The sequence below is a fragment of the Oncorhynchus kisutch genome, linkage group LG21 (genome assembly GCF_002021735.2).
Source record: "Oncorhynchus kisutch isolate 150728-3 linkage group LG21, Okis_V2, whole genome shotgun sequence".
Taxonomy (NCBI): Eukaryota; Metazoa; Chordata; class Actinopteri; order Salmoniformes; family Salmonidae; genus Oncorhynchus; species Oncorhynchus kisutch.
This window is the reverse complement of record NC_034194.2, coordinates 47013828-47033965: the sequence shown is the minus strand read 5'-3', so window position 1 is coordinate 47033965 and position 20138 is coordinate 47013828. Positions and strand designations below refer to the sequence as shown.

The following is a 20138-nucleotide window of genomic DNA, read 5'->3' as shown; positions in this document are numbered from 1 at the left end:
CCTCAGATCAAAGTCTATGTTGAGACAGAAGGGAGCAAGGGTCTTTAAATTAAAGATCCAGGCAGCTTCTCGTTTTAACAATAAATTCTCGAGGTCACCCCGTCTCCTACAGAGGGTGACATGTTCGATGCCAATATAACGTAGAGACGAAATCGAGTGGTTTTCTTCCAAAAAGTGAGCCTCAACTGGGTAAGTCCAGTTTTTGCACCTAATGGTGCTACGGTCCTCCGAGATACGTACTTTTCATTCGCACTTTGTTTTACCCACATCATTCAAATCAAGTCAAAGTTTACCACAAGGACAAGTTATAAGATAAATAACTGCCTTAGTGGAGCACGTGATAACGCCTTTTATTGGGATCTGTTTCCCTGTTTGGGGGTGTTTGAAGGATTTACATTTATAAGTGCCATTGCATTGAGCACAGCCATTACATTTGTAATTTCCATCCAGTAGGGGTGGATGTTGTTCAGGAATATCTTGGGGTGGTAAATCAGAGTTTACCAGTTGATCTCTGAGGTTTCTGCCCCGCGAGAAAACGACCAAGGGAGGGTCCGAAAACACATTACCGAGATCATCGGATTTTAGGATGTGCCAATGTTTGTGAAAGATTCTCTTAATTTGTTCAGAGCACTTTGAATAGTGGGCAGTTAGAACGCAAGAATGCTTATTTTTGCGAGACTGACCATGAAAAAGGTCATGTCTCATTTGGTTTAGAATTTTCTCAATGGCAGCATTAATCTGACCATTTTTGTACCCCCTCTCCTTGAATTTTCATTGAGTCTCAGCCATATTGCTGTCGAAATCGGATTGTTTTTTCCAAATTCTTTTGATTCGACAGAATTGGCTGTAGGGCAAACTATTTTTCAAGGGAAGTGGGTGACAACTATCAGCCCTCAACAAACTGTTAGGATCAGTAGGCTTCCTGTAAAGATCAGTGTATAGAACATTATCTTCACACAAAATCAGAAGATCAAGGAAACTGATTTGACGTGTGTCAGACTGCATAGTAAATGTCAGATGCTCAGAACAGGAGTTAAGAAAAGCATGGAACGCCTGGAGCTGTTTTGGATCACCCCTCCATAGAACACAAATATCATCAATATACCGTTTCCAAATAATGATGTGAGGCAAGAAAACATTTTGGAGAGGATTGAAAATAGACTGTTTCTCCATGTAACCCCAGATACAAATGAGAAACGTTAGGAGCCACGGGGGATCCCATAGTAGTACCCTTTGTCTGAATAAAGAAATCATTTAGAAACATGAAGTAGTTGTTTTTGAGTACTATTTCTACCAATGTTATAATGCATGCACTGGAAGGTAGTTCATTAGGGTCACGTTGCAGAACAAAATGTTCCATAGCTTCAATACCGCCCTCGTGTGGAATATTAGTGTATAACAACTCAACATCAAACATCAAACAAAGTATCAAGAGATTCAATAATAGAGATCATACTGCTGGTGTCCTTTTCAAAGGAGGGGAGCTGTTCTGAGACCAGACTGCTGGTGTCCTTTAGGAGTGGAGCTGTTCTGAGACCAGACTGCTGGTGTCCTTTAGGAGGGGAGCTGTTCTGAGACCACACTGCTGGTGTCCTTTACAAAGGAGGGGAGCTGTTCTGAGATCATACTGCTGGTGTCCTTTACAAAGGAGGGGAGCTGTTCTGAGACCATACTGCTTGTGTCCTTTACAAAGGAGGGGAGCTGTTCTGAGATCATACTGCTGGTGTCCTTTACAAAGGAGGGGAGCTGTTCTGAGACCATACTGCTGGTGTCCTTTAGGAGGGGAGCTGTTCTGAGACCAGACTGCTGGTGTCCTATACAAAGGAGGGGAGCTGTTCTGAGACCATACTGCTGGTGTCCTTTACAAAGGAGGGGAGCTGTTCTGAGATCAGACTGCTGGTGTCCTTTACAAAGCAAGGAGACATGGGCAGGGCTCAATATCTTGTTTGATAAATTAAAAACACTCAGTCCCGTGGGTTCTGGGACCGTGTGAACGGTCTCCTCTGCTTCTGGTAGTAGTTTCTTCTTACCCCGTCGGGTGTGCGAGTGCCCGCGGCCACCTCCGCCCTTCAGTCGGCCCAGTCTCTCATTGGATAAAAAACTGCCACTGGAAGCGGATGAGGCGCTGGTTGTAGAGCGTTGGTCAGAAGTGGGGAATAGAACTAAGTGCCATCCCTCCTGCGTCTGTCATGGAGAGGAGGAGCAGGACCTCTTTTGTCAGGGTTTCTCCAGAAGTAGACTTTGTCCTCGGCCTTGTCTTTCTTTGTCTTGGTTGAATTTCTTAATTTTAAGTTCCTATATTTCTGTAGGCAACTTGTCCTGGAGCGCTTGGTTAGTTTTCATCAGTTCATTAAGTATGCCATCATCATTAACAGCTGTTTGTAGAGCTGTGCGTTTGTCTTTAATCGTGTTATCCATTTCAATAAATCCTTTTTCAACTGGTCAACAATTAATGTCATTAAATCAGTAGAGCATTTGTTCAGGATGGCACACCAGCACTCACAGAAATCATCTGTGCGCTGTCCCAATGATGGTTCATTTTGCCACCATTTTGCCAGTCCCCGTGGAATAATGCCTTGACGCACATAATCACTAAGAGTGAATATATGTAGATGCATTCTTGTCTGGCTCTTAGATAAATGTAACAGTTCTTTCGAGAGGTCAGAATTACCTCCCGGCATGTCGAAAAGGGACTCCGATACAATGATCTTATCACGCTCTCTTTGGCTATATTCAAGGTAATCTTGTATGGGTCTATGACCAGTGTCAGGAAAATAATTATAATTCGGCATCATTACAGGCGGCAGGGTAGCCTAGTGGTTAGAGCGTTGGACTAGTAACCGGAAGGTTGTGAGTTCAAACCCCCGAGCTGACAAGGTACAAATCTGTCGTTCTGCCCCTGAACAGGCAGTTAACCCACTGTTCCCAGGCCGTCATTGAAAATAAGAATGTGTTCTTAACTGACTTGCCTGGTTAAATAAAGGTAAAATAAAAATAAACAGAAGACATCAAACATATTTTTACTTTAGTTGAGACACTATTCCAGTTGGTCATCTGGCATTATGGCCTTCCAGAGGACATCGTCTCCGACTGTGCCCCCAATTCACATCACGAGTATGGAGAGTATTTATGGAGAAGCTCAGGGTCACGGTCAGCCTCACTTTCGGGTACCGGCCTCAGTCCAACGGGCAGGTGGAGAGGATGAACCAGGAGCTGGGGAGGTTCCTGAGGAGTCACTGTCAGGACCTGCAGGGAGAGTGGGCTCAATTCCTTCCATGGGCAGAGTACGCCCAGAACTTGTTACGTCACTCCTCCACTGGGCTGACCCCCTTCCAGTGTGTTCTGGGTTTTCAGCCGGCCCTGGCCTCATGGACCCCGGGTCAGACTGAAGCTCCTGCGGTTGATGAGTGGTTCCGGCGCGCTGAAGAAGTGTCGAGCTCACGTCAGTCTCCAGCGCACCGTCCACCGTCAAAAGGAGCCGGCAGACCCCTGTGTTCCACCCATGGGATCGCATCTGGCTTTTTACCAGGAACCTCCCACTCCACCTGCCATTCAAGAAACTGTTCAAGGTTCTCGGTAGGATCACCGAGTTGACGTGTAGGTTACATCTTCCCAGTGACTACCATATTTCACCTTTTCATGTCTCCCTTCTCAGGCCAGTGGTTCCTAGTCCCCTAGCTGATGCTGTCCCCCACGACACCACTCCACCCCAATAGGACCTCGAGGGGAGTCCGGCCTATGCTGTCAGATCCCTACTGGACTCCCGTTGTTGTGGGGGTCGGCTCCAGTACCTGGTGGACTGGGAGGGGTATGGCCCAGAGGAGTGGTGTTGGGTTCCAATGGAGGATATTCTGGATATCAACATCATCTGTGATTTCCACCTTCACCACCCAGACCGGCCCGCTCCTCGTCCTCAGGGTCATCCCTCTGGTCAGCATCGTCCTGCGGCAAGAGCCACGCGTCATTACGCAACACATGGCATCAATCATTCCGCACACCTGCACGTCATCATGAGGCATTCCCTATATCTGGCACTCCCTTAGGTTCCTTCCCAGTCCGTATTGATCCTGTGTTTATGCAAAGACACTACTGTTATGTTGTCTCGTTCCATGTTTGTTGTTTTCTTAATCATTTCACCTGCACCTGCTTCTCGACTCACAGCGTCTTCGTTACAGTAAGCCTTTGTGGCTGGGACTGCAGATTGTCCCAGGCTTGTGACGGTCTAGATCCCTGCTGTTTGTTGCTGTTTCAATCTTCTCTGTGACCTACCCTGTCTGGAAATGTGAGGAGTAACAGCGTAGCCTACGTTGCTACCATGGCAAAGACCAAAGCAGGTTGAGGACTGTGGTGTCTCTCTATCACAGGTGAAGGATCTTTTAAACGAACAAAAAAATACCTTTAAGCAGTTGACACAACAACAAGAAAATAGCTTCAAGTCTTGTGTCTAAGTACTGGTGGATTCAACTAATAAAAGAATGGAGGACCTGACAAGGGAAGTACCAGATCTGAAGAAGAGTTTGCAGTTCACCCAGGGTCAGCTCGATCTGAAAGTCATTGAGAGAGGACATCGGTTTTCTATGTGAACAATGACAATGACAGAGAAGAAAAAGTGTTGAGGGACAATCAAGACAGAACAACATGGTTGTGGATGGAATTGCAAAATCTCCACATGAGTCCTAGACGGAGTCTGAGGACAAATTGAGGGAAATGATCTCAAGCAAATAAAGATGGACCACAGGAAGATTGAAGTGGAGCGCACCCACAGGATTGGAAAACCCATCCTCGGCCCAGGTGACAGGCCCAGGCCAATAGTGGTCAAGTTCCTGAGGTTCAAGGACAAAGTAGCTGTTCTGGAAAGAGACAAGAACTTGAGAGGAACGTGGATTGATGGTAGCATTTGCGTGAAACTGAAAGCGAGAAGGTGACCGGAAACATGACCGATTACAAACAGTGTAGCTATTCCCTCCGCAAGGCAATCAAACAAGCTAAGCGTCAGTATAGAGACAAAGTAGAGTTGCAATTCAACGGCTCAGACACAAGAGGTATGTTGCAGGGTCTACAGTCAATCACGGATTACAAAAAGAAAACCAGCCCTGTTACGGACCAGGATGTCTTGCTCCCAGACAGACTAAACAACTTCTTTGCTCGCTTTGAGGACAATACAGTGCCACTGACACGGCCCGCTAACAAAACATGCGGACTCTCCTTCACTGCATCCGACGTGAGTAAAACATTTAAACGTGTTCACCCTCACAAGGCTGCAGGACCAGACGGCATCCCTAGCCGCATCCTCAGAGCATGCGCAGACCAGCTGGCTGGTATGTTCACGGACATATTCAATCAATCCTTATCCCAGTCTGCTGTTCCCACATGCTTCAAGAGAGCCACCATTGTTCCTGTTCCCAAGAAAGCTAAGGTAACTGAATTAAACGAACTACTTCCGTCATCATGAAGTACTTTGAGAGACTAGTCAAAGACCATATCACCTCTACCCTACCTGACACCTTAGACTCACTCCAATTTGCTTACCACCCCAATAAGTCCACAGACGACGCAATCACACTGCACACTGCCCTATCCCATCTGGACAAGAGGAATACCTATGTAAGAATGCTGTTCATCGACTACAGCTCAGCATTTAACACCATAGTACCCATCATCAAACTCGTCATCAAGCTCGAGACCCTGGGTCTCGACCCCGCCCTGTGCAACTGGGTACGGGACTTCCTAACGGGCCGCCCCCAGGTGGTGAGGGTAGGTAACAACATCTCCACCCCGCTGATCCTCAACACTGGGGCTCCACAAGGGTGCGTTCTGAGCCCTCTCCTGTAGTCCTTGTTCACCCACTGCGTGGCCATGCACGCCTCCAACTCAATCATCAAGTTTGCAGACGGCACTACAGTGGTAGGCCTGATTACCAACAACAACGAGACGGCCTACAGGGAGGAGGTGAGGGCCCTTGGAGTGTGGTGTCAGGAAAATAACCTCACACTCAACGTCAACAAAACAAAGGAGAAGATTGTGGACTTCAGGAAACAAAAGAGGGAGCACCCCCCTATCCACATCGACGGGACAGTAGTAGAGAGGGTAGTAAGTTTTAAGTTCCTCGGCGTACACATCACGGACAAACTGAAATGGTCCACCCACACAGACAGCGTGGTGAAGAAGGCGCAGTAGCGCCTCTTCAACCTCAGGAGGCTGAAGATATTCGGCTTGTCACCAAAAGCACTCACAAACCTTTACAGATGCACAATCGAGAGCATCCTGTCGGGCTGTATCACCTCCTGGTACGGCAACTGCTCCGCCCACAACCGTAAGGCTCTCCAGAGGGTAGTGAGGTCTGCACAACGCATCACCGGGGGAAAACTACCTGCCCTCCAGGACACCTACACCACCCGATGTCACAAGAAGGCCATAAAGATCATCAAGGACAACAACCACCCGAGCCACTGCCTGTTCACCCCGCTATCATCCAGAAGGCGAAGTCAGTACAGGTGCATCAAAGCAGGGACCGAGAGACTGAAAAACAGTTTCTATCTCAAGGCTATCAGACTGTTAAACAGCAACCACTAACATTGAGTGGCTGCTGCCAACATACTGACGCAACTCCAGCCACTTTGATGTAAAAATGTATCACTAGCCACTTTAAACAATGCCACTTAATATAATGTTTACATACCCTACATTACTCATCTCATATGTATATACTGTACTCGATACCATCTACTGCATCTTTCCTATGCCGTTCATTACCATCACCCATTCATATATCTTTATGTACATATTCTTCATTCCTTTACACTTGTGTGTATAAGGTAGTAGTTGTGAAATTGTTAAGTTAGATTACTCGTTGCTTATTACTGCACTGTCGGAACTAGAAGCACAAGCATTTCGCTACACTCGCATTAACATCTGCTAACCATGTGTATGTGACAAATAAAATTAGATTTGATTCGATTTATATCTTCCTCAACGAGGACTATCCTGAAGCTGTGTGCAAGAAGAGGAAAGAACTTATCCCAGCCATGAAAGCTGCCAGAGCGCGTGGGGACATTGCTTACATCCACTATGACAGGCTCATTGTCCACCCTCCCAAGGACAGGTTCATTGTCCCCCCCTCCCTCCCAGAAGCCTGGAAGGGATGAGAGAGCCAATGGGTTTGTAACTTTAAACCCGCAGCACACACACTTGCACACACCAACTGATTGATGGACTGTTGCACGTTTTTTGTTTATTTTACTTTTGCTTTGTTCGCTCTTTTCAGTATTATGTTTATCTCTGACAAGCTACCCAGGAAAGGGCTGAAAATAACCCATATTAATATATGCAGCCTTAGAAATAAGGTTCAAGAATTCAATAACTTGCGAACATCAGATAACATTCATATATTAGCCATTTCTGATAATACAGCAGTAGAAATACAAGGATATAACATCTATAGAAGACAGGAATGCTTATGGGGGAGGTGTTGCTGTATATTCAGAGCCATATCCCTGTAATGTTTATAGGGGAGGTGTTGCTGTATATATTCAGAGCCATATCCCTGTAATGTTTATAGGGGAGGTGTTGCTGTATATATTCAGAGCCATATCCCTGTAATGTTTATAGGGGAGGTGTTGTGTATATTCAGAGCCATATCCCTGTAATGTTTATAGGGGAGGTGTTGCTGTATATATTCAGAGCCATATCCCTGTAATGTTTATAGGGGAGGTGTTGTTGTATATATTCAGAGCCATATCCCTGTAATGTTTATAGGGGAGGTGTTGTTGTATATATTCAGAGCCATATCCCTGTAATGTTTATAGGGGAGGTGTTGTTGTATATATTCAGAGCCATATCCCTGTAATGTTTATAGGGGAGGTGTTGTATATATTCAGAGCCATATCCCTGTAATGTTTATAGGGGAGGTGTTGTATATATTCAGAGCCATATCCCTGTAATGTTTATAGGGGAGGTGTTGTATATATTCAGAGCCATATCCCTGTAATGTTTATAGGGGAGGTGTTGTATATATTCAGAGCCATATCCCTGTAATGTTTATAGGGGAGGTGCTGTATATATTCAGAGCCATATCCCTGTAATGTTTATAGGGGAGGTGTTGCTGTATATATTCAGAGCCATATCCCTGTAATGTTTATAGGGGAGGTGTTGTATATATTCAGAGCCATATCCCTGTAATGTTTATAGGGGAGGTGTTGTATATATTCAGAGCCATATCCCTGTAATGTTTATAGGGGAGGTGTTGTATATATTCAGAGCCATATCCCTGTAATGTTTATAGGGGAGGTGTTGTTGTATATATTCAGAGCCATATCCCTGTAATGTTTATAGGGGAGGTGTTGCTGTATATATTCAGAGCCATATCCCTGTAATGTTTATAGGGGAGGTGTTGTTGTATATATTCAGTCATATCCCTGTAATGTTTATAGGGGAGGTGTTGCTGTATATTCAGAGCCATATCCCTGTAATGTTTATAGGGGAGGTGTTGTATATATTCAGAACCATATCCCTGTAATGTTTATAGGGGAGGTGTTGTATATATTCAGAGCCATATCCCTGTAATGTTTATAGGGGAGGTGTTGTATATATTCAGAACCATATCCCTGTAATGTTTATAGGGGAGGTGTTGTATATATTCAGAGCCATATCCCTGTAATGTTTATAGGGGAGGTGTTGTATATATTCAGAGCCATATCCCTGTAATGTTTATAGGGGAGGTGTTGTATATATTCAGAGCCATATCCCTGTAATGTTTATAGGGGAGGTGTTGTATATATTCAGAGCCATATCCCTGTAATGTTTATAGGGGAGGTGTTGTATATATTCAGAGCCATATCCCTGTAATGTTTATAGGGGAGGTGTTGCTGTATATATTCAGAGCCATATCCCTGTAATGTTTATAGGGGAGGTGTTGTATATATTCAGAGCCATATCCCTGTAATGTTTATAGGGGAGGTGTTGTATATATTCAGAGCCATATCCCTGTAATGTTTATAGGGGAGGTGTTGTATATATTCAGAGCCATATCCCTGTAGTGTTTATAGGGGAGGTGTTGCTGTATATATTCAGAGCCATATCCCTGTAATGTTTATAGGGGAGGTGTTGTATATATTCAGAGCCATATCCTTGTAATGTTTATAGGGGAGGTGTTGCTGTATATATTCAGAGCCATATCCCTGTAATGTTTATAGGGGGGTAGTGTAGGCTCATTCCTTGCGCATTCACAGCCATATAAGGAGACATTGGAACACAGCGCCTCCAAAATCTGGGGCATTTCCTGTTTGAAATGTCATCTTGGTTTCGCCTGTAGCATCAGTTCTGTGGCACTCACAGATAATATCTTTGCAGTTTTGGAAACGTCAGAGTGTTTTCTTTCCAAAGCTGTCAATTATATGCATAGTCGAGCATCTTTTCGTAACAAAATATCTTGTTTAAAACGGGAATGTTTTTCATCCAAAAATGAAATACTGCCCCCAGAGGTTCAAGAGGTTAATGCAACCGCTGTGTCAGATTTCAAAAAAACTTCACGGAAAAAGCAAACCATGCTATAATTTGAGTACAGCGTTCAGACAACAAAGCAGCCAAAAAGATATCGGCCATATTGTGTAGTCAACATTAGTCAGAAATAGCATTATAAATATTCACTTACCTTTGATGATCTACATCAGAATGCACTCCCAGGAATCCCAGATCCATGATAAATGTTTGATTTGTTCGATAATGTCCATCATTTATGTCCAAATAGCTTATTTTGTTAGCGCGTTTGGTAAACAAATCCAAACGCGCGGTCAGGTCCAGCCGAACGTCGGACGAAAAGTTCAAAAAGTTATATTACAGGTTGTAGAAACTTGTCAAACTAAGTATAGAATCAATCTTTAGGATGTTTTTATCATAAATCTTCAATAATGTTCCAACCGGAGAATTCCTATGTCTATAGAACAGCAATGGAACGAGAGCTAACTCTCTCGTGAACGCGCCTCAGAGCCTGTGGCACTCTGCCAGACACCTGGCTCAATCAGCTCTCATTCCGCCCCCACCTCACAGTAGAAGCCTCAAACAAAGTTTTAAAGACCGTTGACATCTAGTGGAAGCCGTAGGAAGTGCAATATGACCCCATTTACACTGTATATTGAAATGGCAAAGAGTTGAAAAACTACAAACCTCAGATTTCCCACTTCCTGGTTGGATTTTTCTCAGGTTTTCACCTGAGTTCTGTTATACTCACAGACATCATTCAAACAGTTTTAGAAACTTCAGAGTGTTTTCTATCCAATTCTACTATTAATATGCATATATTCGCATCTTGGACAAAGTAGCAGGCAGTTTACTCTGGACACCTTATTCATCAAAGCTACTCAATACTGCCCCCGTCACCAAGAAGTTAGCACAGTGTCCAAAGAAGGGCCAGATGTATACAGAATGGTGTCGTCTGCGTAGAGGTGGATCAGAAAATCACCAGCAGCAAGAGCGACATCATTGATGTATACAGAGAAGAGAGTTGGCCTGAGAATTGAACCCTGTGGCACCCCCATAGAGACTGCAAGAGGTCCGGACATTAATGTTTAATGTTTAATATTAATGTTCTGTATTATGTAATGTTTCAAGTTTTGTGTGGCCCCCAGGAAGAGTAGCTGCTGCTTTCGCAAAAGCTAATTGGTGTCACGCCCCTGACCTTAGTATTCTTTGTTTCTTTATTATTTTGGTTAGGTCAGGGTGTGACATGGGTGATGTATGTGTTTTTGTACGGTCTAGGGGTTTTGTATGTTTATGGGGTTGTTTACTATCTATGTGTTTATGTATGTCTATGGTTGCCTAGATTGGTTCTCAATTAGAGGCAGCTGTTTATCGTTGTCTCTGATTGGGAACCATATTTAGGCAGCCATCCTCTTTGGGTATTTCGTGGGTTATTATCTATGTGTTAGTTGCCTGTGTCAGCACTATATTTATAGCTTCACGTTTGTTTTGTTGTTTTTGTAGTTTGTGTAGTGTTTCTTCGTCGTCATTAAAATAAGATGTATTCATCTCACGCTGCGCCTTGTTCTCCCCCATTCAACGAACGTGACAGAATAACCCACCGTAAAGGAACAAGCAGCGTGATAAGGAGGAACAGCGCTTTGTGGAAGAATGGACCCGGGAGAAGGATGAGTGGGTAACAACCTGGGAGGAGGTAGAGAGGTGGTCGATCGATCCAGAGGGAGTGCCAGTGCCCGGGGGGGGGGCACACGAGGAGATTGGCTAAATCAGGTAGGAGACCTGAGCCAACTCCTCGTGCTTACCGTGGGGAGCGTGTAACTGGTCAGGCACGGTGTTATGCAGTGATGCGCACGGTGTCTCCAGTGCGCATTTCTAGCCCGGTGCGCTATATTCCAGCTATTCGCACTCGCCCTGAGGTGCGTGCATGCACCAGTAAACACATTTTTGCACCAAATTTGAGAGAGATCAGCTTTTTGAGTGTATGAAACACTTCTGGGATCTTTATTTTCTGCTCATTAAACATAGGAACAAAACTTTACATGTTGACTTCATATTTTTGTTCAGTATAGTTATTTTGGATCTTTGGAGGAGTGGGAGGGGTGGAGCTTAGCTACTGTACAATAGGGTATTGGAGGGGTGGGGCTTAGCTACTGTACAATAGGGTATTGGAGGGGTGGGGCTTAGCTACTGTACAATAGGGTATTGGAGGGGTGGGGCTTAGCTACTGTACAATAGGGTATTGGAGGGGTGGGGCTTAGCTACATTACAATAGGGTATTGGAGGGGTGGGGCTTAGCTACTGTACAATAGGGTATTGGAGGGGTGGGGCTTAGCTACTGTACAATAGGGTATTGGAGGGGTGGGGCTTAGCTACTGTACAATAGGGTATTGGAGGGGTGGGGCTTAGCTACAGTACAATAGGGTATTGGAGGGGTGGGGCTTAGCTACTGTACAATAGGGTATTGGAGAAGAATGTGTCTTATTATTGATCTTTACATGAATGGGTGTAACATGGATCTATGATAATAATGTTAACAGACTATTATAGTGTAGAACTCAATTTCCCATGGTCCCCTTGTTGCCTTCTGCAGTGATGTGGGGTGTGGTTGAATGAGGTAATTAGTGTGTGTGTTGGTATGTGTGTGTGTGTGTGTGTGTGTGTGTGTGTGTGTGTGTGTGTGTGTGTGTGTGTGTGCGCGAGTGTTCTCGTCCATCCCAGAGCTAGCTCTCAGTAGCACACATAGTATCTCCGCTCTGCAGCTCCAGACATGAGGAACAAGGATTATGGTAAAACTGTTGAAGAGTGTTTTGATTTACCGGGACGTGTGAAGGCGGAGCTTGCTTTGTTACGGATTGAACCCCCTACCGACTGACAGAATGCACCGGCAACGGAACCGTCACCCAGGCGCGGTGAGAGCTCGTGATTAGGCTATTTATCTCTGTACTGAGCGTCAGCTATGCTGATTACGGAGCTAATACCACCGGTTAACGCGATCCATTCTGTGGATTAAATCATTACTGTTGCCGGTGAGAAACACACGGATGGATTGGATTAAAAATGAGAGTAAGAAATATCATATAATAATCGATATGAGAAGGCCTGGGTGCCAGAGATATTCTAGTTGAAAACAGACAGAGAGAATGAGAAAATACATAAATAAATGTGTTTTAACTGAGAGACCAGCGACAGGTTATGATTATTAATATTACTAATATGATTAATTTACCCGCTAATGTAAACAGGCTAAATTAAGGTTAGGCCTTTTTGGTATACAGGTTAATTTACCCCACTAGGTCTGTAACAAGGAAGGACTTGAATAAGGCCTGTTGTAACATTATACCCTGCCCGTTACTGTAGTCATATAGGGTTAGGGTTAGACTGAATTACTGTAGTCATATAGGGTTAGGGTTAGACTGAATTACTGTAGTCATATAGGGTTAGACTGAATTACTGTAGTCATATAGGGTTAGGGTTAGACTGAATTACTGTAGTCATATAGGGTTAGGGTTAGACTGAATTACTGTAGTCATATAGGGTTAGACTGAATTACTGTAGTCATATAGGGTTAGGGTTAGACTGAATTACTGTAGTCATATAGGGTTAGGGTTAGACTGAATTACTGTAGTCATATAGGGTTAGACTGAATTACTGTAGTCATATAGGGTTAGACTGAATTACTGTAGTCATATAGGGTTAGACTGAATTACTGTAGTCATATAGGGTTAGACTGAATTACTGTAGTCATATAGGGTTAGACTGAATTACTGTAGTCATATAGGGTTAGGGTTAGACTGAATTACTGTAGTCATATAGGGTTAGGGTTAGACTGAATTACTGTAGTCATATAGGGTTAGACTGAATTACTGTAGTCATATAGGGTTAGACTGAATTACTGTAGTCATATAGGGTTAGGGTTAGACTGAATTACTGTAGTCATATAGGGTTAGGGTTAGACTGAATTACTGTAGTCATATAGGGTTAGGGTTAGACTGAATTACTGTAGTCATATAGGGTTAGGGTTAGACTGAATTACTGTAGTCATATAGGGTTAGGGTTAGACTGAATTACTGTAGTCATATAGGGTTAGACTGAATTACTGTAGTCATATAGGGTTAGGGTTAGACTGAATTACTGTAGTCATATAGGGTTAGGGTTAGACTGAATTACTGTAGTCATATAGGGTTAGGGTTAGACTGAATTACTGTAGTCATATAGGGTTAGGGTTAGACTGAATTACTGTAGTCATATAGGGTTAGGGTTAGACTGAATTACTGTAGCATAACTAATGTTGGATTACTTCATTTTACTGTTGGACTACAGAAATAACCAGTCAGTTAATTAGTAATAATATGATAATAACATAGTAACTGCTCGAGGCCTGTGAATTTGTTTAATTTGCACCAATTGGCACCATTCTGTTGAAGGCAGTACCAGAAGACAAAGCTACCCACTGATACAATAACAGATCAGTTATCCCGGTCAGATCAATACCTGATCAATACAAAGGAAACAGAATCCAGTAAGGAGAAAGATATATGATATAATTGTAGATATTAATATAGTAATAGATAATAACTCATAGTCCTGACAGTAGTAGATAATAACTCATAGTCCTGACAGTAGTAGATAATAACTCATAGTCCTGACAGTAGTAGATAATAACTCATAGTCCTGACAGTAGTAGATAATAACTCATAGTCCTGACAGTAGTAGATAATAACTCATAGTCCTGACAGTAATAGATAAGAACTCATAGTCCTGACAGTAGTAGATAATAACTCATAGTCCTGACAGTAGTAGATAATAACTCATAATCCTGACAGTAATAGATAATAACTCATAGTCCTGACAGTAATAGATAAGAACTCATAGTCCTGACAGTAATAGATAAGAACTCATAGTCCTGACAGTAGTAGATAATAACTCATAGTCCTGACAGTAATAGATAAGAACTCATAGTCCTGACAGTAGTAGATAATAACTCATAGTCCTGACAGTAATAGATAAGAACTCATAGTCCTGACAGTAATAGATAATAACTCATAGTCCAGACAGTAATAGATAATAACTCATAGTCCTGACAGTAATAGATAAGAACTCATAGTCCTGACAGTAATAGATAATAACTCATAGTCCTGACAGTAATAGATAATAACTCATAGTCCTGACAGTAATAGATAATAACTCATAGTCCTGACAGTAATAGATAATAACTCATAGTCCTGACAGTAGTAGATAATAACTCATAGTCCTGACAGTAGTAGATAATAACTCATAGTCCAGACAGTAATAGATAATAACTCATAGTCCTGACAGTAATAGATAATAACTCATAGTCCTGATGTCTAAGGTGAAGAGTAGTGAGACGGTAAAGGTAGTAATCCGCTGTCGCCCGTTAAACCGGAAAGAGGAGGCGGCATCGGCTGGTGTTACCCGGACACCGGGAGGAGTGGGCGGGATCGTAGAAATGGACATGCGTCTGGGTCAGGTGGTCTTATGGAACCCTCACGGTCCACCCGGCGAGCCGCGTAAGACGTTTACGTTCGACTCTGTGTACGACCCCTCGTCTAAACAGCGTGATCTTTATGATGAGACGGTGCGGCCGCTGATCGATTCCGTCCTAGACGGGTTTAACGGAACCATCTTCGCCTACGGCCAAACGGGTACCGGGAAGACCTACACCATGCAGGGGGTGTGGCTAGAGCCAGAGAGGCGGGGCGTCATCCCCAACGCCTTCGAACACGTCTTCACCCAGATCTCCCGCTCCTCCGCCGACCGCCAGTACCTGGTCAGAGCCTCTTACCTGGAGATCTACCGAGAGGAGATCAGGGATCTATTGGATCCCAACATGCACGCACCTCATGTCCCCAACGTGCACACTCACACCCACCGCACCCTGGAGCTGAGAGAGAGCCCGGAGAGCGGGGTGTATGTGCGTGACCTGACGTCGTGCGTGTGTAAGAGCGTGAAGGAGATACAGGAGCTGATGAACTTAGGGAACCAGGTGCGCTCGGTGGGAGCGACAGACATGAACGAACACTCTTCCCGTTCCCACACCCTGTTCCTCATCACGGTGGAGTGTTCCCTGCCGGGGCCAGATGGACGGCAGCACATCAGGGTTGGCCGGCTCAACCTGGTTGACCTGGCGGGCAGCGAGCGGCAGGCCAAGACGGGCGTCCACGGAGAACGCCTGAAAGAAGCTGCCAAGATCAACCTGTCTCTGTCGGCGCTAGGCAACGTGATCTCAGCACTGGCAGACGGGCGTAGCGGCCACGTTCCGTACCGGGACTCCAAATTGACACGGTTATTACAGGACTCCCTGGGGGGCAACGCCAAGACGGTGATGGTGGCTACGCTAGGCCCCGCCCCCCAACACTACGAGGAGACCCTCACGACGCTTCGCTATGCTAACAGAGCTAAAAACATCCAGAACCAGCCAAGAGTTAACGAAGACCCTAAAGACGCCCTGCTCAGAGAGTTCCAGAAGGAGATCGCATGGCTCCGCGCACAGCTCAGCCACAGGGAAGGGAGGGGCAAACACAGGAAGGAGGAAGGGGAGGAGGGCTGGGACGGAGAAGGGGATGAGGAGGGAGAAGAGGAGGTGGAGAAGGAGAGGACACTGCAGGAGGGGAGGCTTGAAGAGGAGAAGGAGGCCATCAGAGAAGACGGATCACTATTGGCTGAGGAGAAGCAGAGGCTTTTGGGAGAGAAGGAGAGGATGATGGGAGATCTGAAGAAGGAGTGGGACGCCACCGAGCAGCTCACTGCCAAGTACAAGGTACCGCACGCGCACACACACACACACACACACACACACACACACACACACACACACACACACACACACACACACACACACACACACACACACACACACACACACACACACACACACACACACACACACACACACACACACACACACACACACACACACACACACAGTGTTGTGTCAGTGTAATCCCAGTGTGTCAGATTTAAGGCTGGTAGTTAATCTGATGATCTGGAGATTAGGTCACTTCAACACTCCCCACTACACCCCAATTACTACACTGTTTGTTCTGAACCTAATTACTACACAGTCTTTGTTCTGAACCTAACCCTAATTACTACACAGTCTCCAAGATGGCGTGTCCCGTGTCAGTAATTGTTTCCCTTGTTTTTTCCCCATATATATGTCATATATATTTGAATCCCAATTTCCATCTATGGACTGAATATGCTCTCCTGCATCCCGCCTCGCCCAATGTGGTACGGATCTGCTATTTTTATACTTCAGAACCAGAACCCCCATTAGAAGCAACCCAGTTAATGTGAGTCTGGAAGGAGAGTTTACAGTCTATCCAGACACCTAGGTATTCGTAGTTGTCCACATATTCTAAGTCAGAACCGTCCAGAGTAGTGATGCTAAACGGGCGGGTGGGTGCGAGCAGCGATCGGTTAAAGAGCATGCATTTAGTTTTACGAGCATTTAAAAGCAGTTGGAGGCAACGGAAGGAGTGTTGTATAGCATTGAAGCTCGTTTGGAGGTTTGTTAACACAGTGTCCAAAGAAGGGCCGGAAGTATACAGAATAGTGTCGTCTGCGTAGAGGTTGATCAGAGAATCACTAGCAGCAAGAGTGACATCATTGATATATACAGAGAAAAGAGTCAGCCCGAGAATTGAACCTTGTGGCACCCCCATAGAGACTGCTAGAGGTCTGGACAACAGGCCCTCCGATTTGACACACTGAACTCTATCTGAGAAGTACTTGGTGAACCAGGCGAGGCAGTCATTTGAGAAACCAAGGCTATTGAGTCTGCCGATAAGGATGTGGTGATTGACAGAGTCGAAAGCCTTGGCCAGGTCGATGAAGACGGCTGCACAGTAATGTCTTTTATCGATGGCGGTTAAGATATCGTTTAGGACCTTGAGCGTGGCTGAGGTGCACCTATGACCAGCTTGGAAACCAGATTGCAGAGTGGATAAGGTAAAGTGTGATTTGAAATGGTCGGGAATCTGAAAGGCAGGGCAGGATAAATATAGGTCTGTAACAGTTTGGGGCTAGAGTGTCTCCCCCTTTGAAGAGGGGGATGATCGCGCCAGCTTTCCAATCTTTGACGATCTCAGACGATACGAAAGAGAGGTTGAACAAGCTAGTAATAGGGGTTGCAACTATTTCGGCGGATCATTTTAGAAAGAGAGGGTCCAGATTGTCTTGCCCGACTGATTTGTAGGTGTCCAGATTTTGCAACTCTTTCAGAACATCAGCTGTCTGGATATGGGTGAAGGAGAAGAGGGTGGGAATGAGCAAGTTTCTGTCGGGGGTACAGAGCTGTTGGCTGGGGTAGCCAGGTGGAAAGCATGGCCAGCTGTAGAAAGATGCTTTTTGAAATTATCGATTATCGTAGATTTATGTATCCGAGTGCAGTGGTCAGCTGGGAGGAGGTGCTCTTATTCTCCATGGACTTTACAGTGTCCCAAAACCTTTAGGAATTAGTGCTACAGGATGCAAATTTCTGTTTGAAAAAGCTAGCCTTAGCTTTCCTAACTGACTGTGTATATTGGTTCCTGAAAAGTTGCATATCGCGGGGACTATTCGATGCTAATGCAGAACGCCACAGGTTGTTTTTGTGCTGGTCAAGTCAGGCCTGGAGTGAACCAAGGACTATATCTATTCCTAGTTCTACATTTTTTGAATGGGGCATGCTTATTTAAGATGGTTAGGAAGGCACTTTTAAAGAAAGACCAGGCATCATCTACTGACGGGATGAGGTCAATATCCTTCCAGGATACCCCGGACAGGTCGATTAGAAAGGCCTGCTCCCTGGAGTGTTTAAGGGAGCATTTGACAGTGATGAGGGTTGGTCGTTTGATCGCTGAGATCCTGGTTGAAGACAGCAGAGGTGTATTTAGAGGGCAAGTTGGCTAGGATGACATCTATGAGGGTGCCCATGTTTATGGGTTTAGGGTTGTACCTGGTAGATTCCTTGATCATTTGTGTGAGATTGAGGGCATCAAGCTTAGATTGTAGGATGGCCGGGGTGTTATTAACATTATCCCAGTTTAGGTCACCTAACAGTTCGAACTCTGAAGATAGATGGGGGGCAATCAATTCACATATGGTGTCCAGGGCACAGCTGGGGGCTAAGGGAGGTCATTAACAAGTGGCAATGGTGAGAGACTTATTTCTGGAAAGGTGTAATGGTCCAGAACTTGCAGTAGGAATCCGGAGATGTGGTAGAGAAAAGCAGTCCGATATGCTCTGGGTTGATATCGTGCGGTGCAGACTGGCAGGTATTGACCAAGCTGAGGCTGGCTGGTGTCCAAGTTAACGGTGATGACCGCTAGCAGTGGCTAACTGGCTACTAGCTAGTTAACCTGTCTGGATAGGTATAACCCCTAACCCTTAACCTGTCTGGGTAGGTATAATAACCCTTAACCTGTCTGGATAGGTAGAACCCTTAACCTGTCTGGATAGGTAGAACCCTTAACCTGTCTGGATAGGTAGAACCCTTAACCTGTCTGGATAGGTATAACCCTTAACCTGTCTGGACAGGTATAACCCTTAACCTGTCTGGATAGATTTAACCCTTAACCTGTCTGGATAGGTATAACCCTTAACCCTTAACCTGTCTGGATAGGTATAACCCTTAACCCTTAACCTGTCTGGATAGGTATTAACTTTAACCTGTCTGGATAGGTATAACCCTTAACCTGTCTGGATAGGTATAAACCCTTAACCCTTATCCTGTCTGGATAGGTATAACCCTTAACCTGTCTAGGTCGGTATAACCCTTTACCTGTCTGGATAGGTATAACCCTTAACCTGTCTGGATAGGTAGAACCCTTAACCTGTCTGGATAGGTATAATCCTTAACCTGTCTGGATAGGTATAACCCTTAACCTGTCTGGATAGGTATAACCCTTAACCTGTCTGGATAGGTATAACCCTTAACCTGTCTGGATAGGGATAACCCTTAACCTGTCTGGATAGGTATAACCCTTAACCTGTCTGGATAGGTATAATTCTTAACCCTTATCCTGTCTAGGTCGGTATAACCTTTTACCTGTCTGGATAGGTATAACCCTTAACCTGTCTGGATAGGTATAACCCTTAACCTGTCTGGGTAGGTATAACCCTTAACCTGTCTGGGTAGGTATAACCCTTAACCTGTCTGGATAGGTAGAACCCTTAACCTGTCTGGATAGGTATAATCCTTAACCTGTCTGGATAGGAATAACCCTTAACCTGTCTGGATAGGTATAACCCTTAACCTGTCTGGATAGGTATAACCCTTAACCTGTCTGGATAGGTATAACCCTTAACCTGTCTGGATAGGTATAACCCTTAACCTGTCTGGATAGGTATAATTCTTAACCCTTAACCTGTCTGGATAGGTATAACCCTTAACCTGTCTGGATAGGTATAATTCTTAACCCTTATCCTGTCTGGATAGGTAGAACCCTTAACCTGTCTGGATAGGTATAACCCTTAACCTGTCTGGATAGGTAGAACCCTTAACCTGTCTGGATAGGTATAACCCTTAACCTGTCTGGATAGGTATAATTCTTAACCCTTAACCTGTCTGGATAGGTATAACCCTTAACCTGTCTGGATAGGTATAATTCTTAACCCTTATCCTGTCTGGATAGGTAGAACCCTTAACCTGTCTGGATAGG

The 20138-nt window shown here is 44.7% G+C and overlaps 1 protein-coding gene across 2 annotated transcripts in view; it reads left to right on the top strand.

Moving 5' to 3' along the window:
- Positions 1-12163: 12163 nt before the first annotated feature.
- Positions 12164-20138, top strand: part of LOC109886035 (kinesin-like protein KIF3C) — a 40186-nt gene continuing 32211 nt past the window's right edge. For both annotated transcript variants that reach the window (XM_031800687.1, XM_031800686.1), the window contains exon 1: positions 12164-16252. In XM_031800687.1, coding sequence (XP_031656547.1) covers positions 14816-16252 — 1437 coding nt within the window. In that variant the 5' untranslated portion in view covers positions 12164-14815. The remainder of the gene's footprint in view (positions 16253-20138) is intronic.